This window comes from Haliaeetus leucocephalus, unplaced genomic scaffold (assembly GCF_000737465.1).
Source record: "Haliaeetus leucocephalus isolate CR32 unplaced genomic scaffold, Haliaeetus_leucocephalus-4.0 Scaffold840, whole genome shotgun sequence".
In the NCBI taxonomy this organism is placed as follows: Eukaryota; Metazoa; Chordata; class Aves; order Accipitriformes; family Accipitridae; genus Haliaeetus; species Haliaeetus leucocephalus.
In genome coordinates, this window is record NW_010973276.1 from 2,654,776 (window position 1) to 2,679,901 (window position 25,126).

Genomic DNA, 25,126 nt, shown 5'->3' on the forward strand with positions numbered 1-25,126 from the left:
TGCACCAAGCAGGCAAAGGAGCTGACGACTTGTGCTATGCTTCCTCCCCTTCCCCTCTTCATCCCTATAAATGCAAGACCACAGGGAGTTATTTATTAGCAATGGAGGGAGCTGACTTGCCTGGCACAAACCAGCCCCGGCTATATGCTCCTGCCATTCGGTGCAGCCTTTGTGCTGGTCTGGGGAGGAAAATGGGATGCAGATATGGCCAAGGACAGGGCTGGCTTTGTTTCTCTGGCAGCCTCGTCGGGTTTGGCAGTGCTGGAGGTGTGGCCGGCCAGTGCAATTTGCTCCTGTTTCAAGAGTGAGCATGCAACGGTGTGTGCTAAGCACCGGGAAACGCTGCTCCCTGCTGAAATACAGGATTGCTCCCCGTGTGCCCATTTCCAAGTCATTTTAAGCAGAGGAAAGGAGAAAAAAGACCTTGCCTGCTCTGAATGTACGAAGACAGCTCAAGAGAGGGCTGGAGCAAGAGATGGGGAGGCATAAAATGCAAATCCTAAGTGATTTCTTCAGTTGATGGTATCCAGTTTCTCCCTGCCCTCATCCTTTGACTACTACTTATAAAACCAGATTTGCTCTCACAGCCACTGCGTTTGGCCCCGGCTGTTTTGGCCCTGCCTGGTCCTGGCTCCTGCCTGCGCTACATCTGCCCTTTCTGGCCCAGCCCAGCACAACAGCGCCGTGATCTTGCCCTTCATGCTGACCTTAAGCAGAGCTTGGCTCCTTGGGCTTTGACTACCAACGGGGCTCACCATGCGCTGGCTTAACAGCAAAGCCCTGTCTAGAGGCTGGATTTTTGCAAACTCCTTAATTTGGCCCCACAAGGCTTTTTGTTTGCTTGCTTTCAAATTAATTCCTAAATGTTAATGCTCCAGATGGCTCCCACCTCTATTGCAATTTCAGGGAAAATAAATATAAAAATAAAAGGCTTTCCTGTAAGGCAATTTTAAGGCAAGTTTTGCATCCGAAATCCTGGGGAGTGCCGCACGGGCTGTGGTGAGAAATCTGGAAGTTGAATGCTGCGAACATCCTCTCCTGCGTGTTGCAACGGCTCCAGCCCCTTCCTTATTCTTAAAATAACGTCAGCTTCTAAGAAGCAGTTCCTCTCTCGGCGCGGCCGCACCGGCTGCCCCAGGCACTGGCAGGTAAAGCGGCACTGGGGCTCGGCGGCACCGACAGTTGCAGAACCTGAAAACAGCAGCGGAGGCTGGGGCACGGCCACACTCCTGGCTCCGGAGCTGCTCTCCTTGTGCGGGTGCCTTTGCCGGGGATTTGGGGGGGACATTGAGCCCTGGGGATTTGCTGGATGTGCGGTTGTTCCTGCGGTAGCTATGGCAGTGCCTACGTCTCGCTTGGCGTGCAGCTCACTGTGCAAGCAATCAGTGCTCCTAGGGCAAGATGCACACAGGCGAATAGGTTAAAGTGCCTGCCGTGTGTGTAATTACAGCCGTCGAGATGGCGACCACCGGCCTCCTTCGTCTAAGGCACGTCAGGGGGTGCAGCCCCTCTGTGGGCTTTGGGGGGGTTGGCTGGGAGAGGCTTCTACTCCAGGCAAGAGGCAGTTGCATAGCTTTAAATATCGCCAAACTCTTGGTTACGCAGTGTTTTATGGGGGAAAAAAGGCAGGTGAGAGCGGGGTGGGCAGTTGCCTGTGCTGGCGAGGTAAAAAAATATTCTGGGGGGGAAAACTCACTTTAGATTTGTGCCTAAAATGCCTCCATCACCAGGATAAAATGTCTCCATCACCGGGATAAAACACTTCCATCACTGGGATAAAATGCCTCCATCACCGGGAGGAGTGGTTTGCTGTCAGTCTCCATGTTAGTTCTCAGCTAGTGACATTATTAGTGATGGAGCAGTTAGTGTTCACATCTTAATTAGCAAGGCTAATGGTGTAAGTATTTCTCTGGCTGGTGCAAGGAGTGACTGCAACTGTGCTGGGTTAAAAAAGAAGAGCAAGAAAAGCCAGGTTTTGCCTTATCTAAAAATAAAGCCCAAACTCTGATCACGATCATCATCTTCACCTGATGCAGGAGCTCAGCTCCAGCAGGTCAGAGTTTGCTGGTGGGTTTGGCAACAGCATCATGTGCTGGCATGGGAGGATGGGGCTCGTCTTCTCCTGTGCGGCCCGGAGCAGCAACTGGTCGATGAATTTATAATCCACCTTTTTTTTTTCTTCTTTTTTTTCTTTCCTTTTTTTTTTTCCTTTCTCCAATTATATTGGTGTAACGCAAGACCCCGGTTCCTTCACTGGGCACTGTCGTGCCAGGGACAGGCGGGAGACCGAGCCCGACGGTGCGATGCTCGGCACACAGGGACGCAGGCACGAGTGGTGTGTGTAAACAGTAACAAGAAAGCTTCGATAATAACAACAAAAATAAAAATAAAAGGCCCTTTAACAGGCCAAAGAGAGGGAGCACACCCGTACTGGAGTGAAAAATTACCCCCTTCCTTGCAAAAATACAATAATCATCCCTAACCAGAAGGAAGAAACTAGGTACATTCTTTCTCTCGATGGGATACCTGGAAGGTCTCTAGGATTTCTCCACCCAAAAGTGCACCCCAGTGCCGGCACGGTGGCCGTCAGAGCGGCGTGTACTGGTTGTCGATGGCGCGGACGTGGCCCCGTCCTGGTGCCTCCACCTCGTAGTCCGAATCGCGGGGCCGGGGGCCGGGGACCATGGCTGCCCTGCTCGGGCGCAGGCTCTGCGCCAGCTCGGCCGGCGGCGGCACCAGGTGGAAGATCTGCTCCGGTGGGGGACCTGGGGGTGTCTCGTCGGGGCCGCGGGGGCAGGAGGAGCCAGCGGGGGCGAGGCTGAATTCGGGGCTCCAGCCAGGGACGGGCAGGGGGAGAGGGACCATGCTGCCGGAGCTGGGAGCTGCAGGCGGAGGGGAGAGACGGCTGGTCGGTGGGATGCTCCTGCCCCGTTGGCCCCATCGCGGGTATCGGAGTGGGGGTGCAGGGAACATCCTCCACCCCTCTCAGCTGCAGCAGGGAGCAGCCGGTGGTTTGGGGCAGCTTCTCCTTTCTCAAAAGAGGAAGCTGGGAACTCAGGAGTCACCTTTTGTGCTGCTGCACGGATGCTTCCGCTTCCCCATCCCTGTGTGCGGCCAAAGGGCCCAGGTCTGGCCAGCCCCAGGGCACCTGCATCCACCCCGGGGACCCTCCCGCCGCGACAGGGCCCCCCCATCCCTGCACCCCATGGGAACGTCCCCGTCTCTCCATGCCTGCATACCTTGCGGCTGGGGCAGGACGACGACGTAGCTGGACAGACGGACGTCGCAGGCTGTCCCGCACTCCAGCGGGATGGGGTAGCGATGGAAGTGGTGCAGCATCTCCACGATGGAGGAGAAGCGGAGGTGTTGGACACGGCACTGGCCCCGCTCCGTCAGCGCCAGCCGCAGGTGCTGCGGGAAGGGGCACGGACCTGTTACCCTTCCACCGGCTCCCTTGCTGGAGGAGATGATGGGGGGACACGGGGATATTTGGGGAGTGTGGGGGGACAAACGGCCTTAGCATGATGTGCTGCATCCCCAGTGCCCTGCTCGCTGCTGGGTGGGGAGGTTTGCCCCCCAGGAACGGGCATGGGCCCGCCAGCCCTCTGTGAGCATTGGGGCAGGGACCAGGCAAGGAGAGCATCTCCACAGGGTGGGATGCGATGGGACAGGGACCCTGCCGCGGCGGGGGGGGAGGGGGCTGCCCGAGGGGCTCCTGTGAGATTCCCCCCACCCTGCCCCAGCCCCTCTCCCACCCGTACCTTTGCTCTGCCCTGGAAGTTGAAGGTGAGCACGTACTCGCCACGGCGCGTCTCGCTCTGCCGCACCAGGAAGACACCGTGTCCCTCCAGCCCCCCCAGCTGCACCAGCTGAGCCGCCTTCACGCGGGAGATGGGCCCGTGGAACCAGGGGCAGGAGGAGAGGAACTGCTCCATCTTCAGCCCTGCCGCCTCCCCCGGGCCCCCCGGCGTTGCCCCTGCCAGGGCACAGGGATGAGCACCCCAGGGAAGCGGGGACCCCTGCCCATCAGCCCCGTCCCCCTCCCCTCTGGTTCTGTCCCCCCCTCCCCTCCATGCCATCTGGGGATGCCCGATCAGCCTGGCCGGCCATGGCAGGATGCAGCGACATCCCCCCCCCGCCCCGGTGAGGGATGCCCTGTCCCCAGGGTCCCCCGGGTGCCCCCGCTGCTCACCTTGGCCAAGGGTGTCAGTGCTGGTGGTGGGGCTGGCGGCCGCGGGGTCAAGGTGCCGGCACGCCAGGAGCTCGGGGTCACCCGTGTCGGACCTGCCGGGGACGGGAGAAGCCAGGCTGAGCGCTGGCGGCGGGGGGCTGGCACGGTGCTGGGGGACACAGAGTGGCCGTCCCAGTCCGCAGGCTCGGGGACATCCACCAGGCGCTTACCCCCTGCGCACACACTCTCGGATCTCGGCCGTCCAGGAGCTGAGCTGCTGCTCGTCCCCCGCCTCAAACAGGATGTCGGTGGCATTGGTGACCTGGGAGACATCGGAGAGGGACATGGCGGCTTCAGGGAGAGAGATGTGCATCCCCCTCCCACCCACCCACATTTGGCCACCAACCCTGAACCCACCCCGAGCAGAGCATCCCCCACCCCATGCGCCGCATCCTTCCGTGCACTCCCCCCTCCCTGACTGGGAACAGGAACCGAAATTTGGCACAGGAGCTTTCAGCAGCCACGTGCATCCGGGAGGGTGGGAAAGGCCTCGGGGCCGGCTGCGGCCCCCCCCTCAGCCGGGCCCTACCTTGAGGACGAAGGTGTGGAGGTTGTCAGGCATCTCGAGGCGCGTGCACCTCCGCACCTCCTGGATGGCAGAGCAGGCGGCATGAAGCTTCGGCTTGGAGCCCTGTGGAGGGGAGCACAGCAGCTGAGCCCCAATATGCCAAAACACCACCCCCACGTCCCACTGCTCTGCTGGGATGGGGGGGGAGAGGGGTCGAGCCTGCTGGGAGCCGCTTGAGGCACAGCAGCCGGCAAGGAAATACCCCACTCTGCAGGGAAAAACCCCACGTGGCAAGGAAATACCCTGCTCTGCAGGGAAATAACCCACCGGCAAGGAAATACCCCATGTGGCAAGGAAATACCCCGCATGGCACCGCCCGGCTGTCGGGGCACCCTGGAGGGGCTGAGAGGCACCCAGAGACGGGACCCATCTCGGTGGCCCCCCCCAAAGGACCCGGCAGTGGAGGGATGGGCGGAGGAGAGGAGGGAGAAGGGGGTTCCCAGCATGGCAGTGCGTGCCAGGGAGACCGTGTGCACCAATGGGGAAAATGGGGAGCAGGCAGGGAGCACCCCAGTTATGGGTGCTGGGGTTGGCAGCAGGCTTGGCAGTGGTGTGCCGAAAGCTCTCTGCGGCCGCTCAGCCGGTTTGGCGCTGACACAAGGCACATGACAAAATGCTGAGCAAACACTTCCAGAAAGGCTAATAATACCCCTCCCAGCAGCTTTCGGTTCCTCTGCCGCCTAGCACGCCTCGTGTGCCGGCAAGCGAGCCGCGAGCCGCTGCGAGGCTGTGGCACATGGCACCTGCCCAGCTGCCGCCGGAACTGGGCTGTATCCGGGGTGCCAGGGACCCTCCTGGGTGCAAAATGCCCCCGGGGGACCCCTGCACCGGTGCTGGGCAATGGAGCCGACCCCTCCATGCTCATCCCCGTGGCTGGAGCCAAGCGCACGGCTCTGTGAGCAAACCACTCTGTGCAGCCCAGCAAAGCCCAGCCAGTGCCGGTGTGTGCCAGGCACGCTCGTCCCCTTGCACCGGGCTTGCTGTCAGTGCGGCATGACAAGATTTTGGCTGACCGTGATTCACGTGGCAGCTTCAGCATCCCACAGGCTGAGTCACCGCACCCTGTGCCGGCTCAGGCCGTCCTCTCCGATCCACAGCCACCGTCCCCACAAGGATGCCAGGCTGCAGGCACTTGGCTGTGCAAACAGCGTTTGCCAACCAAAGCACATTAATTTTGCTCCGAGCTTGCGACGCTTACAGCAAAGTAACCCCCACCATGTCCCCAACCACCTGCACAACCCCAAGGGTGTCCCCACCAGGAGCTCAGCAACTCGGCACTCTCTACAGTCACCCAACCAAATCATGTTTGGTTGCTTTTATTTTTCCACACCCCCCCTCCGCTCCCCCCTTCCTCGACACTCTCAACCGAGGACTCGGTGTACTTTGGGGACGGAAATGCAGCGTGAGAGGGATCAGCCCTTATCAGTGCCGAGCTACGCTGAAAAGAAAGTTCTTAGAAGTCGCTCGCCGAACGGCATCGTGCAATGGGGTTGGTGCTACCACGGCAGCTCGCGGCACCCCCGGTCCCGTCGGCGACAGTGATTGCAGCTGCAGCTGCAGCTGCAATCACTGTCGCCGACGGGACCGGGGGTGCCGCGAGCTGCCATGGTGGCACCGGTGCTTTATCCCAGAGGATTTTGACTTTTTTGCTGTCCTTGGAAGATAACTGCGTCCTGTGCAAAGTCCTGCAGGGAGAAAGCGGAGGGGTTGCCCATCCTGGCTGCTTTCCCGCATGTGGGTTGTGACACCCAGCACGTCCTCTAGCTTGCTGGCGCAGCGGGTTTTATCGGCACGCATCCCGACTGCGGCGTTGGAGTCGGCCACCCGCTTTCCTAGGAAGTGGGAAATTCCAGGAAAAGGTAGTTCGGCGAAGCCCCCCACGTCCCTCCCTGGGGAGAGCGCAGACGGGGAGTGTGAAGGGAGAAGGAAATGATGCAGTATAGAGATACGGTGCCCAAAAACCAGTCTGGCTTCGGAGAAGTACCTACCGCAAGCATGGTGCCCCCACCCCCTGAACCACCGCACCTGACCGCAAGATGCCCTGCTCGATGGCAGTCAGTACCAAGAAAGGGATTTCTTGGTAACCAAAACTGCACACTCAACACACCGCATGTTCACCCAGCACCCACGGGCTCCTTCTCGGCAAAAAAGATGCCACAGCAGCATCGTGGGGCTGGGTACCCTCCACTGCTGGCTGGGCTTGGGATGCCCAGGATGCTCGGGATGGGATGGGATGCTTGGGATGTTGCCCCAGCTCAGTCCCCAGCCCAACCGGCATCAGCTCCCACCCCGGAGACTTCACCCTGCTGCTCTCTAAAGGATCCTGTGCATGTGGGGGAAACCCCAGTAAAAGGTTGAGCACCTCCCAGAAATCACCGGGGGACACAATGCCCCATAAAGCTGCACTCCCAAGCCCCCAGAACACAGCTGCCACCATGCCATCGCTGTGGCATCCCTGGTCCCGACACCTAACACACAAAACCGGCTGTCCTGGGGTGTGACGTGGGTGATCTCTGGCTCACAGGGCTGATGGTAGCAGGATCCAACCCGGTGCCCCCAAAGCCCCTCTCCCTGCAGAGGCTGACAGTGCCTGGGCACTGCTGGTGACATTGGGCCACCGATGGGGATGACAGCTCCATCGGATGGGGACGGAGGAGCCACGCAGGCTCTTGGTGCCTACTTTAAATGTAGTGCTTGAGAGCAGCGTCCTCCCACCTGCGGTCTGCTGACCCCCAGTATTTGTATTTTTGTTCTTTGCAGGAGATTTTTCTAGAGTTTAAAAATACAAAGCTTCAGCCAGGCCAGAGCTGTCCCCAGTGTCAGGGGACAGGAGACAAACTGGAAGCAGGAGGAAAATGCCCCCAGGACGAAACTCCCTCCTGCTCCATGCCCAGAGAATCCCACGGGAGACCAAGGCTCAACCCACTGCACCCCCCCGCCCTGTCCCATGTCCCCACATCCCCGACCCCTGGGGACTCCCTGCAGGGTGTCATGGGGAGCGCCAGCACAGCACAGGGAGAACCAGCATGGCACAGGGAACACCAGCACGGCATCCATGGTCACCACGCACCTAGGGAGAGCAGGGCGGCAGGGAGAATGTGGGGGTTGCCAGCATCTGCCAAATATCGGATGGAGACCCACACCAGCTTGATGCTGTGGTCGTGCCAGGACCATGAGCTGAAGGTCAGGCCAAGGTCACAGCTGTGCTCGGGCTTTGCAGGCGCGGAGAGGAGCTGCTGCGTTTCCGCCTTGCAAACCCCCAGTAACAGCTCTCACCGCAGCTCCTTCGCCCGCCACTTTCTTTACTAGCTGCGTTCACGCAAAGCCGGCGTGCAGGCAGCCGTGGTGCTGGCGGGCTGCCCGTGCCGATGAGCACCGCCGGTTCCTTTCGCGGTAATCCTCCCCCCGGCAGCCTTCACAGCACACCTTTCCACTTGCCTTTCGTGCTTTCACATATGAGCGGCGGTGGGGAAACCACCGCCCAGGAGGGCTGCCTTGGCACTGCGGGTCCCCTGGTACCTCTCCAACAAGGATATTTTGGATTTGCTTTTTTTTTTGGAAGCAAGACTCCTCCCAGCCCACCCACACACGCTGGGAAAGCTCTCACTGTGATGCTCTGAGTCGCTGCTGTAAGGAGCATGACCTGCATGGATGCACAGGGGACACTGCAGGTGCTGGGAGAGTTTTTTTGGCTGGGGAAAAGAGGAAGGCAGCCAGCTTTCCAAGAATGAGAGTGAAATCACACTGCCACACTGCCTGTACCTGGGAGACCTGCGGGTGCCAGTAGGTTTGACCGGCACTGGCATTGCCCGCGCACCGGCAGGGTGCTGGCACCCACCACCCACCCAGACACCCTCGGGCTCAGCCGATTTCTGCCAGGTCCCCAAAAAGCTGCCATCACCCAAAATGCTAGTTTGCACAGGAGGGAGCCGGAGCCAGCCACTCTTCCCAGCGGATTTGGCCAGTGCCTAGTCCTCTGCTGGCAAAGGTGGTGGTGGCATGGGGATGACAGTGGTGGCACAGAAATGACAGCAGTGGCACGGTGATGATGGTGGTGGCACAGCAATGACAGTGGTGGCACAGTGATGATGGCAGTGGCATGGCAATGACAATGGTGGCACAGCGATGACGGCGGTGGTACGGCGATGATGGCACAGCTGTGGCAACAGGGCCAGCAGGCTGAGACCGCACGGAGCAGAGAGCAAATCCTTCGACAGCGGCGGGTGCTGTCGCCGGCCCCTCCACGCGCAGGGGATTTCCCCATGCCAGCTCTTTCGCTTCCACTCTGAGTCACGCCGTGGGAGGTGGGGAAGCGCCGCGAGCCGAGCCCTTGTGCAAGGTCCCTAACGGATACGGGCGAGATTTGTTGTTTCTTGTAAATCACGGAGCCTGCCGTGTACCCCTTACGCAAGGGACAAACCTCAGCCAGAGCTGCAGCACTCCCGGGCACAGCTCAGCCCCGCCGGGCTGCCGGTGGACAGACAGACAGACAGACAGACAGGCTACCAAGATCTGCGGCGGAGCAAGCACTGGGTTATGCCGGCGTAAAACCACATCCCATGCCCACGACCCTGGGGAGTTTTGTGAAGTTCCCCCAGGAATATGGAGGCACGCAGCCCTGTCCTGGGGGATGCTGGGTGAACTGGAGGGGAACTACGTCCCATTGCTCTGGTGCAGGCAGCAGGGTGGCAGCTGGGGTCCTGTGGGGCCGGGGGGGGGGACACCAAGGGTCGAGCTGGAGGGTGCAAGGTGTCTGCTGGCAATTGTCCTTGGGTGTTTGCACCGTGGGGGATCCCAGCGTTCGACCTCAAGGCCTTTGCACCATAGATAATCCCAGCATGTGTCCTTGCGTGTTTGCACCATGGCCAGTCCTGGGGTTCATCCTCAGGGATTTCCACCACGGCTAATCCCAGCACTCAGCCTCACAAGTTTGTGGCACAGCTAATCCCAGAGTCTGTCCTCCAGGGGCTAATCCCAGCGCTCCGGCGGTTTGGTAGCACAGCTAATCCCAATGCTTCTCCTCAGGCCTTTGCACCGTGGCTCATCCCAAGGGGACAGGTCCACCCCAGGCAGCCCTGTGCCAATGCCAGTGTTGGGGACGGGGTCTGGGATCCCACTGATTTAGGCCATTTCCCTGCACACCCCCAGCCTCTCACATGCCTCCTGCACCCCACACCCACTGCAGGCCCCCCTCAGCCCAGCTCACTCCCTCAAAGCTCACTATGGAAGACCCTAGGGTGGCACACTCTGCCCTCTCTGCCTGCATACAGAGACTGTTCACTCTGAAACCTACTGACAGCAGCAGGAAGTGCCACCATGGGGTTCTCTGTTCTGGGCTTGGGGCACTGGAGGTAAAAGAGGCCTCCTGCCTCTGTTAAGCAGAGAAGCACAAGAGGTGGTCCCTGCTGTGGGTTGCTGTGCAAGACTGAGCCTCCGCCCCAGACCCCGGCCATTACCTCCCCAAAAAACCCTCTCTGCCCACCCCAAACCCTGGCCAGCATCTTCAACCCACCAATACCAGAGAGACAAAAGAGTTTCCAAGACACCCTGTCTCTGAGCATCCCCAAAGCTCATGGCAGGGGACAGAGCCATCCCCGAGGGGACCGGGCTCAGCGGTGACAAGAGGCACTGTTGTGCTGGCCTGAAGCGCTGGCTCGGGGGCGGCCAGGGCACAAAGCACCTTCTGTTCCCATTCTGAGCGGCTGCTGAGCACCGGCGAATGGCGACGCAGGAAAACAGCCCGGACCCCCATCAACCCATGGAACCCGTTTCTTATTAAATTAAACACGGGGTGCTGTAAAATGCAACCCCAGGAGCCACTGGGGTAAATGGGTACATTTACCATATGGTAAATGGGTAAATCCATACCCATGGGCAGGGATTTGGGGGGTCTGGCTAGAAACCCCCACCCCATCCTCGGGGCTGATCACCCGTCTTTGTGCATTGATAAACCTCCACCAAGTGAGGCAGCGGCTGCCAGCTCTGCACAAGTGAGTCAACATCCCCTTCCCAAAACTCTGCAAACTACCCCAAAACCAGAGAGCCCAGCGGCTCACGTTCACAGTGGGGTTCGGGAAGACGGGGGCTATAAACAGGATCTGTAAACAGGCGGCGTTCGCCAGCCTCTTTTTTTTTTTTTATTTTAAGCCAAACTCGCTTCCAGCGTGGGCTGCTTTAATAATTTCCTGGAATAAATAACAAGCGCAGAAAGTAAACAAGGTGTCTGTGTGCAAGCGGGAGTCGGCTGCAGCCAGGGACTGAGTCACCCCAAAGCCCGGTCCCAGAGGGCTGGGGGACGTGGGGTGTCCAGCACGGACCCCACAGGGTCCCTGCAGTCCCCAGGATGTCCCGGGATTTTGCATCACCCTGAGATTTTGCATCACCCTGAGATTTTGCATCACCCAGGACGATGCAAGAGCTTCAAGAGCCCACATGGGAGCATTTGATCCCCCCGCATGGGTATTTTGGTCCCAAAGCAGGACCTGCCTCTTCCCCAGTGCTGCGCCCTGCCCAGCTGAAGGAAGCAGCTCTTGGCCAAAATGCTTCATTTTTAACTTAATCTCAAGACGACGTTGAACATTACGATGCCCATCATGGGCATCGGTCAGAGCTGGGGCCAGCTGCCCGGTGGGGAGGAGCAGGGTCCATCCCGGCCGAGTCCCCGCCGCCAGGATGAATCCTTCCAGACCCCGTGCTGCCTGCACAGGCTCTCATAAATATTTACCTTTGAAAGAAGCAGCACTCAGCTTCGAAACAACCACATCCTGGGCCATTAAAAAAAAAAAAAAAAAAAAAGAGACAACCACCCAAAAAAACACCACTGGGCATCTCACACCCACTCCCAGCGCTGAGTGGGACCCAGCACCCTCCTGCAACAACCAGCACCGTGTGGCCCCTCGCACCCCCACCTGTGGCAGGGGGGAAGCAGCACAGTCTTTGAGTTCTCTCCCAGTCTCTTTTCCTGCGATTCACTTAATATCTCCATTTTTTGCTCACTTCTCACCTTGCACGTGGTGCTTTCATCCCCGAGCAGCTATGCAGCATCCGTGCAAGGGAGACAGCCCCGACTATGAGCAGCCAAACACTGGCAGGCAGAGAAGCATCACCGCCGTGAGCAGAGGGGTCACAGTGCTGGGGCAAACCCCCCTGCCAGCAACAGCAGGGTGAATTTTAAAGGATGGTGTTAAGAAGAAAGGAAACCCTCCAAGCCTCTCTCCTGCAAACCCCAGTGCCCGGGGAAGCAGCAGGTTGGGGATCAGTCCCGCACCCTTCCCCTCGCAACCCAATCAAGCCCCCGTGAGCTCCATCCCAGCAACACAGTTTCCAAAATAAGAAACTCTGCTCTTCAGCAATTAACGCCGGGGCTGTGGTTACGCTGTTAAAAGTGTTTTTTCCGTGCATGACCAAGGATGGAAAAAGTTGTGGTTAATAAATGACAAATAACCTTTTGTCTCATTGCCCTCCCCCCGTACACACTCCCCCTGCGATACCAAAAAAAAGGGGGGGGGGGGGGAATATAGAAAAAGTCGCCACCAAAATCTCAAAAAGCCAAAAGGATGCCCAACCCCGCGTGCCTTCGAAGAATAGCGAGCAGCGCAGCACCGAAAGCGAAGCAGCGAGGGGATCCGCCGCCTGCCCTGCTCGGCGGTGAAAGTCTGCAGGCGGGTTTCGGTGTCACTCTGGGCACCTCTGGGTGCAGTTTCGCCCCTCCCAAGGGAATCGCAGCACACCCACCCCCCCCACCCAGCTCTTACCCCGTTGCAGGTTTCCTGGCTCCTGCCTTGGGGATGCCAGAAGAAGGATGCAGTCCCTGGGGATCCTGGGAGAGGGATGCCAGGAGAGGGATGTAGCTCCTGGAGATGCCAGGAGAGGGATGCAGCTCTCCGGCCATGTGCTGTCCAGCCGCCAAGGGACGATGCAAGAGGGTCGCTCTTGGCTGGACGATCAAGGCAGCAACCCCCGCCAGCCTGGGATTGTTTAACTTTTTTATTACAACAAAGAGAGAAAATAACATGTGGTGCGAGCCAGCTTGCCCCTGGGCGAACCACGGGGATGAGGGCAGGAGCACACGTGGTCCAGCCCGCTCCAGCTCGCAGGATGGAGGACACCAAATGGAATCCAGATTGACCCAAACGTGCTCTTCCCTGGGCCAGGGTGATGACGGGACACCGAGATGTTTCCCATCACCAGCAAGCTCTTTCTCGCAGGACACCCATTGCCTTTGGGGTTTGCCAGAGCCTGCGGGCAGTGGGTGCCCCTCTCATGGTGGCCCTGAAGAAGAAAGACCATTTTGCAGCATATTTTTCCAGGAATAGAGGAATGAAGGAGCTCAGGGGCTGCAGCAGCGACACTGGCATTTGTGCATCCAACTCGGTGTGTCCAGTTTTGAAGGATAATTATAGGTCACTAATAAGAGGAAATATCTTTTGGATTTGAAGCAAAGCGTTGCACTGCAAAAGAAGGGGTTTGCTCAAGTCCCTGCCTGGGATAGGGATGCAAACGCAGCTGCTGCTGGGGTCAAGGCTTCCCAAAATGTGGCCTCCCCATCCCTGCACGCAGGAACCAGTGGCAGCTCTCCCTCTGCCACTGCCTCCTCATATATCCTCGGTTGAGTCACTTCTTAGGGCCATGTTTGAGCAACCCCCATTGCTCCTGGACATACAATGCAGCTCCAGGAGGAGCCAGTGTGAAGATAGGGACCAAAATACTGAGATGTTCCCCACCCCATGCTTGGCCGGCTGCCACCCAGAACCCCAGGCACTGAAAATCAGAGCCCAGCAGCGCAGGACCTGCTTGCTCAGGAGGTGGCAGTTCTCAGAAACCAGCTTCAGGTGAAAGGAAGGGGAAAAAGAAAGAAAAAAAAGAAAAAAAAGAAAAAAGGAAGTCAAAGCAGTCTCACGCGGAGCAGAGATAAAAATACTGCTCCTCCTGCAGCCACGGCTGAAGATGTACGAGCCATGACACAGGCACCACAGGTTTTCACCGGAAGGAGTCTTCCCGGCTCGTCTCAGCATGCCATCAATTTACGGGATGCACTGGATTTCATTAAAACGCTATAAAGAAACCAGCGCAAATGCAAATCCCATTTCCCTTCCCCTTCCTGTAAAAACATCTGGTCAACAGAAATGGCTGGGGACATTTCCGTTGCAAATCACGGTTTTCATGGAGTTTAGGACTTGGCCACGTAAAAGGCACTTGGGGCTGGGGCTCAGCTGATGAACAGGGCAGCCCCAAAACCCCGATGGGCTGCCCTAAAACATGCAAACCTATTTTGCCAGCTTTGGCTTAAATTTATGAAGGTGGAGAGGCCTCAGAGCTACCCAGTCCTACAAGTTATATGAGAATAAATGGTGTGGTAGCAGAGAGAGCCCTTAGTGCCTCCACGGAAAGCAGGGAGGACAGGTGAGCATGGCCCTCGTACTAGACATCAGAGCATCATCACTTCACCCTGGCACCAGTCGGTGGCACAGCATCCTCACACCCCTCCTCTCCCCGGCACGCCAGCACTTTGGCATGTCCCCAGGGTGGGGGTCCAGGTGCCCCCTGCCCTGCACTGGGTACCCTGAGGCCACCAGTGCCCTGGAGCCAGTCTGTGACCCGCTCCCAGGAGGGCTCCGGATCCGATCATCTCCAAACCCCTCCTTTGCAACATCATTTTTCCAGCACTCGAGGGAGGAAGGAGCGATGCCAAAACCAACCCAGCAGCAGCTGCAAGCATGGGAAGCCCCATTTCGTCCAGCTGAAGCTCCCATGAGATCGGCACATCCCTGCGGGATGGGATGTCTGTGCCAGGCAGCACCGCAGGGACCGCTGGCAGCTCTGGCACGGCTCACCGATGCTCACCCCTTCGCCCAGCGCAGCTCCAGTCACAGCCACCCAAGCAGTAAATGGGATTAGGGCTCTTCAAAGCCCTGCTCCCTTTGATGCCGGGCACGTTATGGGATTAGGCCGAGAGGGCCCCACTGGAGAGCACTGGGGGGAAAGTAAGGGGGAAAATAAGATAAAAGCTGCCAAAAGCAGAGTGATGGAGCAGCAGCTGAGGTGCAGTGGGGCATGCATGGGGCCACCCCCCCTTTCCCCATGGACCGTCATTGCAAGGTGCTGAGTATCTAGGGGCTTGGCTTGATGCTGTAAAGCTGGGAGGCTGAACCAAATTTCCATTTACATCATATTATTTAAAGGGTCGAGAGGGAGAAGAGGAGGGCGCTTCTGGGGAGACCTCGAGGGTGACCAAGCCTAATGGTCCAGAGACCAGCCAGGGATGAAAATCCTCAAGGACTGTTTTTACAGTTGCTTATTTAAAACCATTAATGTTTCATGATGATCAACAGCATCTTCAAATCGGAAACAGATCCACAACACGGGCGAAAGGCAGCAGCAAAGCCCTGTGAGCAAACCAGGGCTGGAGGATGGAGGGGAGGGGGCTCCCCGCAGCCTTCCCTGGGGAGTTATCGGTTATTATTTACCTATTTTAAAGGGAAAAAACCCCCAAAAACCAAAAAACACCAACAAGCTGTTCTGTTCCCACTGCTCTGCAGTTTGAACCCTTGCTGGGTTTGAGGAATGGGAGCCACCAGCACGGCGCACGGCTTTCCACCGCCCCCAGAATTCAACCGCAGTTACTGGGAAAGGGGCTGGATTGATTCTGCTGTAAATGAGCCAGGATCTGGCCCCAGCGCAGTTAATTAGAAAGGAAGGACCCGCCCTGAGAATATTTGCACAGGAAGCAATTTATGCCAGAGACTCACGAAATCCAGTGAGGAACATCCCCCCTTCCGCAGACCTGGCTGAGAAACCCCCCCCAGCTCAGGGCCCCGGGGGGACTGCAGGGTCCCCGGCCTTGCGGTGACGGGGGACTCACCAGGAAATCTCCATGGGACAGAGATTTGTTGCAAAGTGCAAGGAATAATGCTGCAGAGCACTGGGTGAACTTGCTAAATGTCTTGTTTTAAATGCCTCCTGCCCGTGGGTCAAAGCCGGTCAGGGGCTGCGGGGAGAGGAAGAATGTGCTGTGTGCTGGGCTTGCTTCCCAAGTGGAGGGAGGGGAAGAAAAAACAAAGAAAAAAGGAAAAAAAAAAAGGGGGGGGGGAACCAGTGTTTGCAAGCATTGGGTCCTGGGGGCAGAGGGGACACAGCGGGGGCCCGACCGGGCGCTCATCCTGTGGGACAAGGGTGCTGCTCCCATGTGCAAGTGCCAGTGGTGCGATGGCTCTGCTCCCTGCGTTGAGCCCAAAAGCCTTTGGGGGAGAAGGTTTGGCAGAAAGGAGGACTTGGCTCTCCCTCGTGGCTGTGCCGGGTCACCAGGGATTTTACCCGGTGTGGAGACAGCCAAATCCATTGCAGCTATAATGTGCACCGGGAAAAAAAACATAGGTGCTGGGGCTTGGTGCCTGGGTGGCAGGGGGCACGAGTGAGTGCCCATGGAGGGGTTTGTTCGGTCCCGACTGCCAAAGCCCCCCCACACTGGGGAGCACAGCCCCCCTGGGAGGGCATCCCCTCGCTTCGCTTTTAGGTTTGGCTCTTGCAAAGCCCCGAGGACAGGTCTGGGCAACAGGCACCGAGGATGAGGAAGAGCAAAGCCAGCAGCAAATTTGGCAGCAGCGCCTGAAATAGCACCAACCCAACGCCTCCTTGCCACCAGTTGGGCTGTTCCCTGCGGTGGGATCCAATGTGCCCAGTGCCATCCAAGTGAGCGGGGGTCCGGACCACGCCACCACCCAGCGGTGCTGCCCGGCTGCTGGGAGCACCCTCCAAGAGCCCCAAAATGATGCCGTTCAGAGCCAGACCTCTCCGTGCCCTGGGCTGGGGACACATGCTCCCATGGGGACAAACAACCGCAACTCCCAACGCAATGGAGCAAAACTGCCTTTTACTTTCAGATTTCACAATTTTGGTGGTGTTTCTGTTGGTTTTTTTTTTTTTTTAAACGTTTAATATTGGGGTGGTTTGACAGAAGTAGCAGGAATTTAGCCAGCTCTTCCCTGGCCCAGTGCCGTGGTGAGCAGCAAACACAGCCTGAAGGCAGGGACAAGGTTCCGGCTCTACCCAAGGCTTCCTCCTTCTGAAGCACAAGTTAGTCAACAAAGTTAAACGAGCACAAAAAGAAAAAAAAAAAGGAAAAAAGAAACAGAAAACCCAGCCCATCACGCCTGCGTAAGACCTGCCATGTGGAGGAACTGTCTTTTTAAAGATTAAACACCACGGCTCCCCCCGCATCGCTCCCCGTTCACTCACATCCTGCATCATCTCCGCTCCAGCCGGCATCTAAGCACTACGGGAGCTCCCCAGGGTAGCTGAGATCTGAATTTCTGGCCACAAAAGTACTTACAAAAATAAAATTAAACTCCCTTACAGATCCCATGGGGGAGCAGAGGAAGGCACAGAGCCTAATTTCTATTTTCCCCTTCCTTTCCCAACTTGCCCTGGCGATCAGATGCCCTGGCTGCTGAAACCAAGGCACAGCAAGGACAGGGTGAATTTGGGGTTCGCCAGACCCGGTGACCCCCCACCTTGCTGGGATGGCTCCACAGGGCTGGGAACAAGCGGTGCAGAGGCCACCAGCCGCTGTCCTCAGCTCTGCATCTGAGGGCAAAGCAGGCGCTCTGCTTCTAGCCAGTAAAGCCAGGTTTGGGGTCCCAGCAAGAAGAAATACAACTGCATCTCGACCGATTGCAATAATTAGTGCTCACATCGCCCTTGGCACATGGTCACAGCATCTTTTGCCCCCTGAATGCAGCCCTGAACACAAGCCTGCGGCAGTGGCTCTCCTTCTCAGAGGTCTCAAATACAGGGCGCAGCCTCTGCTCCTCCTCACAGAACGTGCTGGCACCCTGGCATCGTCCCCAACCCGGTGCCGAGGGACCCGCAGCATCGCCTGGCCGAAACGGGCAAGAGCCGGCAGGTCCTTACCTTTGGCGGGTCAAAAAGCTCCAGCACGTACTCCTCACCGTCAGGTGTCCCCGCTCGCCGCAGAACCAGGCGGCAGCGCTGCCAGCGCGTCCCGCTGTCCAGGAAGGTCTCATCCAGCAGCCCGTACTTGAGGACCCCCTCTTTGCGCACCTCGGGGGCCTGGTCCCTCGACAGCCCCCATGGCAGGATGCGCTTGCTCAGTCCCGGCTTAAAAGCAGCCTCTGCCGCGGCCTCCCCGTCCCCATCCCCGGGGAGGGCATCTGAGGAACGGCGTCGGAAGAGGCTGCGCCAGCTCCTGCGCAGCTGGCTGAGCGAGAAGGGCCGCCGCGCCGGCCCCGCCAGCTCCTCTGAGCTCCAGGACTTGCGCAGCCCCGTCGAGGCGGCCTCAGGGGCTCGGCCGGGCTGCTCCGGGCGGGCGCTGGGCTCCACCTCGGCTTTGGCGACCACTGTGCCCAGGGAGGCATCCGTGTGCCGCCGGTGCGTCTCCCGGTAATCCCGCGCCGGGCCGGTGGGCAGGATGCGGAGCTGGTTCATGGCAAAGCCCTCCTTCACCTCATGGCAGAAGTACTGCTGGAAGAGGTCGGTGAACTGCACCGAGAAGTTCTCAGCGGCCAGGAGGTCATGGTGCGGGTGCTCGGTGGCAAAGCGCAGGTAGTGCCGCGCCAGCTCCTTGGCGGTGCTGATGGCGTGCAGCTCACAGAACTCATGCCAGCCCCGGGGATGCGCTGGCGTGCCGGCTGGCAGAGCGTGCCCATTCATTGCCGTGGCTCCAGCGAGGCGGCCGCGCTGCAAGACAGAGCACACCGGCAGCGTCAGGGCAGCCCTGACACCCCGACGCCTTCCCCCAGCCCCTGCAGCCCCCAGCCAGCACGGCTGCATGCCGCTCCATATGCGTACCCGCAGGGCAAGCAGCCTGGGGCACGCCGTGGTTTGCTTGGACCCTGGTCAAAGCCACCGAATTCACCGGCGCAGAGCGCAGGGACAGGCGCTGCAGCCGGCCAAGGGGCAGCCGGCTCCCCGGTGAGCGGCACGGTCACGCAAGCAACTGCTACGGCTCGCCACCTGGTGCCGGTGGTGGCCACTCAAGACGCCGAGCACCCTGCCCCACCGCGACGCCTCGTATCCCCATCCCAGCCTGGCAGGGCCGTGCCTCAGTTTCCCCACCTGCGAGGTGGGGTGCAGGCAGGTCCCAGAGCGGGGCGTCTGCACGGCTTCCTGCCAGCACAGCTGCCTGCAGCTGCCCGCCGCCCCGCAGGGACGCCCGGCCAGGCCGTATCCGCTCTCCTCCTGCCAAGGCTTCGCAGCGCCGATGGGTTTCCCTCCAGGGACCTATTTCAACAGAGCTGATAAAGCTGGAGTGCGGGCGGGAAGGGAGGAAACAACATGAAAAGCTGCAGAAATCCAGGGACAGAGCTGCCTCGCTTGCCAGACCCACCCAGCCCCACCGGCCCCGGGGAGACGCAGCCGCCGACACAGCCAGGGATGAGCACGTGTCCCTGGGGGGATGCTCTGCTGCCTGTGGGACTGAGGGGCAGTCGGGCTCTGGCAAACCACGCCGTATCTCTGCCCCGAGCAGATTTTGCTGCGAGGCCAATCTGACAGCACCCACGGCCGGTGTGCAGCAGCCCCGGCGTGCCCGGCTGAGCCCAGCAGCAGCATTCCCTACAGCCAGCCCGGCTGCACCGCGTTGCTTACCGCCGAACCTCGTGCTCACCCGCGGCACTTATCGGGGCCATGCACTCCGCTCAGGCAGGAAACATCGGCCAACCCGCCCGGATCCTGCCGCGCCGGCACGGGCACCGCCGCCTCCCCGAAACTCCGGCTGCCAGGCAGCAGCACCCTGGCTGCTGGGAGGGGAGGAAAAGTGATTGCATTTGTTGGGAGGAGGGAAAATTAAAAAAAAAATAAAAAAATAGAGGGGCTGGGAGGAAACAAGCGGGGCGATGCAGAGCACGGCGGATCTTGTTTGCAGCCGGGGAGGCGATAACGCCGGGAAGAGGACCTCTATCTCTGCCCACCCGCCACCCTTCTTAGTACGTCCTGTGAAGTTTCTAGGCGAGGGGAGATGTTATCTGCCGCCCGCCAGCCTCGCTGGGGCCTGGCTTCTCAGAAGAGCCGCCCGAAGCTCAGGACCGGCCGGCATTGCGGCAGTGCCGGGCGTGCGCCCGCCTGCGGCCCGGCCGAACCCCCCGGCAGGGCCCCCGTCCATGACCGTCTATCAGTGCCGCCAGCCTGCCGATGACTCAGCATCCTTCAGCTGTGCTCCCGCTTCCTCCTGGCACCCGGGAATTGACGCCACGGCCACCGGTACCGCCGGCACGCTCAGCGGGATGCTCCCCCGAAACACGGAGGCAAGCGGGGCACCCGTGTGGATGGCTCCTCAGGTGGGTGGGAGATTCCCAGAATAGGGAATTCGCCTTCTAAGTTTTCGGGCTTGCTCCACACTGGTTTCGGGAGAGGTTTGCGGCACGGGAAGAGCCGGGCTTCGCCTGCGCCACGCAGCGAGAAGCAGCCGAAGGCTGCCTCCGGTAGCAACGTGCTTTTTCCAACTGGCATGATGATGGGAAATACACCCCCAGCGCTTCCTCCTGCCGGCACCGGCACAAACAGCAATGCTGTCCTCCCTGCTCCTGCCTGGCACACTCCCCACGTGGAAAGGGCTATCCCGGATGAATCCGCGCATGAGCTACCGCAGCAGCATCCCACTCCTCCGCCTGGCCCCAGGTTTTGGCAGGGACATGCCACAGGGATGTGAGAGCCCACTGCCAGGTGGGCTTCTCCCTGCTCATCGCGCTCCACGATGCCGGAATTCAGCAGCCAGTGGCTTTAAGGCAGACTTTACATCCGCAACCCTTATACCCTATACATTCCTACAAGGGAGTCCCAGCTGTCCTGCAGGTCAGCGCCAAGCCAAAGGAAGTGTCACAACAGCTAATTGCCTTAATTTGTACTGAATGGAGAGTTCAGCCCACCCTCAGACGTGCCACAAGCTGGTTGGGATGGGGGGGCTAATGTCCCCCAGGCCACTGGAAGAGTTGTACATCACCCAGCCCGCCCCGTCTCGGGGCCGTTTTGGGGTGCTGGGGTTGTTTTGGGGTGCTGGGGTTGTTTTGGGGTGCTGGGCCAGAAGCTTGAGGTAGAGCAGGACAGGACAGACCAGCCACAGGCTGGCTTTGATGCGGGCTGGGGCGGCGAGCCCCGGCTTGTGCAGGATCCAGCCCTGCAGCCGAGCCGCCCCCAGGAGAACTCATTAAACTCTTGCCCAACCTGGCAAGTATTGCTGCGGTAGCGGGTGCCGGCATCAGCTGGGACAGTAACCCACGGGTTGGATCCGGCAGTGGGTTATTTCTGCCTTTGTGGTAACAAAAAATCCCAGTAAATGCATTTGTTGTTTAATTGCAGCCAGAAGAGCCGGCAGCACCAAGCGGCACCAGGGCAATGCCGGGAGCCACCACAGAACAGCCGCGCAGGGGGCTGCAGCTGCACGGGAAGGGCACCCGCCAGCACCCAGCACTGCAAATCCGGCCTTGAAGGGAAACGTTCCGGAGCAGAGACCATGTCGCTGTGCCCTGCGCCGAGCAAGCCCTGCTCACACACGCGTGCGTGCACAGGCAGCCCTGGAGCATGAGCAGCGCAGCCAGTGCACCGCAATCCGAAAATGAAACCGGCCCCAACTCTTTGCCATGACTCTCCACGCCAGGAAAATGCATGCCAGCAATGTAAATAGGAAATTTGATTTGTGTGCCAGCTCTCCCAGAAACAACTGTTCCCCAACTGGAGGACAAGCGGCCGGCGGCATTTTCAGCTCCCTTTTATAAGCACAAGGCTATTCAAAATTCACCCCAGGACTATTTTCAGGAGGGAGCAAAGCGAGGGGCTGGGAGACGCCCTCGCTGGTCCCGCAGCTTCCAGCTTCCCGAGTGGCAGAAATACAAAGTTCCCACAATCCCAAGAGCGGGAACATTGTTCCTTCCCAGGATGTCCTCCATGAAAAGAGCTATTCTGAGCCGGCAGCAGCCTTTCTTGGCACGGCCCCGCAGCCCGCTCGCGAGGCAGCTATAAAAGGCCGGGTTACAATGAACAGCACTTTTCAATGGGAGAGTATCCGGTGTGGGGGGCTCGGGGGGATGTGGGTCCCCGAGGGATCCAGCCCACCCAGGGTGGGTTCACAAGGGCTGGGTGGTGCCGAGCATCCCCCCAGGATGGTGCCAGTGCAGCCTCTCTCTGCCTCCCAATCCCCCAGGGGCCGCAGTGGCGGATGCTGGAAGACCGGCTGGATGCAGCCCTGGGTTGAGAGCACAGAGGGGGACAAGCGGTGCGGGGCAGCCATTTGGGGGTGGGCACGGAGATGCAGCCACTCAGCAAGGCCGGAGGGGCTGTTGCAGGGGGAGAGGTGGGAAAGGGTCTGGCTGCAGCCTCTGGATGTGGGATAAGGAGGGGGGGGGTGCGGGGAGGGAGCACCGCAGTTTCACCCTCTCCTCCAAGCTGGGTCACAACAGATGTGTTCACGGCACGTCGCCTGCCCTGGGCACACTCGCTGCAGAGCGAGCACAGCCACGGAAAGCAGTCCCAACTCCACGCTCACGGAAAACCCCATGAAGTTTTATTGCTGCCCTTCAAGCCGAGCCTCTTCTCCCTTCCAGCAGCCTGTTTTCACCAGTGGGATAAATATTGCTGATTTACCCCTGAGCAGAACAGAAAGCCCCAGCCCACACACCCAGGGCAGCATGGGGACTCCACAAGAGGCAAGGAGGGCAACAGGGCCCCTATCACCCCCCCAGAACAGCACCCACATATTTACAGCATCACTATAGAACAGCCAAGGCCATTTGCCCGTCAGACCAGCACAATCCACAGCAGAAGGTGCCTGGCACTGCCCAGCTCTTCTCTCTGGGAGCAGCCCCCTGTGGCAGTGTGGATTCTCTGGGGTCTCATAGAGGGTGATGGCACAGCACCGTCGCTCCCTGCGACCCACCAGCTGTTTCCACACAAGCTGGAGAACCCCAGGGTGTCTCAGGACCTTCCCTCTCTCCTTTGGCTAAACCAAATGGACAAATCAAAAAGCAACAGAGGAGCACGTTGGAGAGATCCCACACATAGGCTGTGTTTTCTTAGGAAATCAGGTTAAAAGCCAGGAGTTTTGGGGAGGCTGATTTTGCTCTCCTATCCCCACTTTCTCACAGGACATACACTCCCCTCTCATTTGACTGCCTGGCACTACACAACTTGCTATATTAGAAGCCAGAGCTGGCCTTAATCTACGGCTTTGCGTGGGCTGAGCAGTGCCGCAGACCTCTGGGGACACAGGCAATGTTACGGCACTTTAAATCCAAGGGAAATCCACCCGTTTGGCTTCCCCTGATCACTCCATCGGGAGAGACAGGATGGAGACAGCCTATTCCAAACCCATCTCGGGCCAAACGCAAGCTCCACACTTGCTTGGCCCGCAGGAGCTCACCAGGACGAGCCGCTGTGGCCAGCCCAGCTCCCCAGAAACCTTCTGCCTGCTCCCGTTCACCCAAGTGCCCATCACCGTGGCATCTGGAACCTTGCAGCCCAGTTTACACCATCATCCTCTCCCGCACCCACCACCTGTGGGGAAAAGCCTGGCAGCGGGGTGGCCTCTTTCGACAGGGTTTGTTTTGTTGCATGAAATGAATTGCTGCGGTGTAGGTGTGGGAGAAGCCGGGCACACGGAGTATTTCTGGGGGAGCAGCTGGCTGGGGATCCCTGGCTTTGCCCATGGGGACAAGGGGGAGCAGCCGGCAGCTCAGCCTCCCACCAACCTCGCTCTCCCTCCCTGCCACAGCAGTTTCCCCAGGGATGGATTTGGCCCTTCCTCCTCGCCAAGCCGCGGCAGCGCTGGCAGTACCACAAACCCCGTCAGCGCCAAGCTCTTGCACTTTCACTTCATCTCACCCGCTGGGATTTGTCCCAACGTCTTCGCAGTGCCAGGGTCAGTCCCTGGCAGCCCCGTGGGTGGGGAAGGTTTGCTCTGGGCGAGGAGGACGTAAGACCCCTCAAAAGCCACTGGCACTTGCACCCCAAACTCTCCTGCACGATGCACAGTGCTGGCAGACCCCCTGCCCTGCGGGCTCCGGCGAAACCAAAATAGATCTTTTCAGAGGCAATAAAGACATAAAGATAAAGGAGAAAATAAAAGCAGTACTGGGGGTGGCAGAAATGCACAGGGACAAGGCTCTCCTGCACAAAAAAGCAAGTTAAAAAGAAATCCGAGGTATTGATCTAGTCCCAAACAAGTCAAAGTGAAACCTGCCAGTAATTTCATGGGCCTTTAAACTCCAGTCCCCGTAACCTGCCAGCAAAGCCCGACAGCAGACAGGGACATGCGAGAGCAGACAGCGCCAGGTCCCCACGCCGGCCACCTCTTCCTCCAGCTGCTTTTCCTACCTAAGCGCAGCAACCCGAAAAGTCCCCAGGCCACCAGCCCACGACTCCAGCACATCTTGAATCAATTTGCAACAACAATATTGAAATCGCAGCTCGACAACTCATCCCTGTTTCCTTGACAGTAAATCCCAGCCCGGGCAGCAATGACTGTGTTATTGCCGCTGTGGGATCCAGCGGGTCCAGGTTCTCTGCGGGTGACCCCACCGGGACTTGGCACGAGTGGGACTGGGCATGCTGGCAGAGCACAGGGAGGCCGCCGGGATGCTGCCTGCTGGTGCATCAGCCTCGTGCTCCGAGCCCCCCGTGCTTGCCAAGCCAGGCAGCGCCTGTGAGCCAACAAAGTCTGCAGGGAGCAGAAAGCCAGAGGAGCCGCTTGGCAGGCTCCGGCTGGCACCTCCGCTTGGCACTCACGGCGGGCACGGGGGCAGAGGAGAAGGGGGCGGCGGGGCTGCCAGGCAGGGCATGGTCCCCACGGGCAGGGCAGCACCCCGCAACGGGGGCTGGGGCAGGTGGGCATCACCCCATGGGGTTCTGTGCCCTCCAAAAGGGGCCAGCCCCATGGCGGGGGCTGGGGGCAGGCGGAGGAGAGGGGCAGGGCTGGCTCCGTGCATGCTGCACCCCTGGATCAGCGGTCCCCGGGACAGGGCTGCTGGGAAATGGGGGGACCTTGAGGGGGACAGGGATCCCAAAGAGGGGGTGCTCTGGGGTGCTAGGAAGACGGGGCCACCCACGGGGGAACAGGGCCCCTGGGACCGGGCGTACCCACGGGGGAAACGGGTGCTGGGAGGACAGGGGTCGCCGCGGGTGACCCCAGCTCCTGGAAAGCAGGAGCCAGAGGAAGGGGCCCGGGATAAGAGCGTCCCCCCGCAAAAAAGGGGGTGCGGGGAGGGTTGGGTGGTGGTGGCGAGACGTCCGAGGGCTCGGAGCTGGCAGAGGCGGGGGATCGCGCTCCCGGAACGGGGGCGCTGGGGCTCCGCGGGGAGGGGGGAGAGGGTCCGCGCCCGGGG

The 25,126-nt window shown here is 59.5% G+C and overlaps 1 protein-coding gene across 6 annotated transcripts in view; it reads right to left on the minus strand.

The window, feature by feature from the left end:
* Window positions 1-248: 248 nt before the first annotated feature.
* Window positions 249-25,126, minus strand: part of SH2B3 (SH2B adaptor protein 3) — a 27,063-nt gene continuing 2,185 nt past the window's right edge. For 2 of the 6 annotated variants that reach the window (XM_010582138.1, XM_010582135.1), the window contains exons 2-8: window positions 17,709-18,494; window positions 4,761-4,862; window positions 4,402-4,493; window positions 4,193-4,284; window positions 3,762-3,976; window positions 3,240-3,457; window positions 249-2,882 (exon numbers count right to left, since the gene is read on the minus strand). In XM_010582138.1, coding sequence (XP_010580440.1) covers window positions 2,444-2,882; window positions 3,240-3,457; window positions 3,762-3,976; window positions 4,193-4,284; window positions 4,402-4,493; window positions 4,761-4,862; window positions 17,709-18,467 — 1,917 coding nt within the window. In that variant the 5' untranslated portion in view covers window positions 18,468-18,494 and the 3' untranslated portion in view covers window positions 249-2,443. Of the gene's footprint in view, window positions 2,883-3,239; window positions 3,458-3,761; window positions 3,977-4,192; window positions 4,285-4,401; window positions 4,494-4,760; window positions 4,863-17,708; window positions 18,495-18,872; window positions 19,348-19,403; window positions 19,585-25,126 lie in introns of those variants that run through there. The other 4 variants (XM_010582139.1, XM_010582136.1, XM_010582137.1 and 1 more) reach the window with 4 other exon arrangements.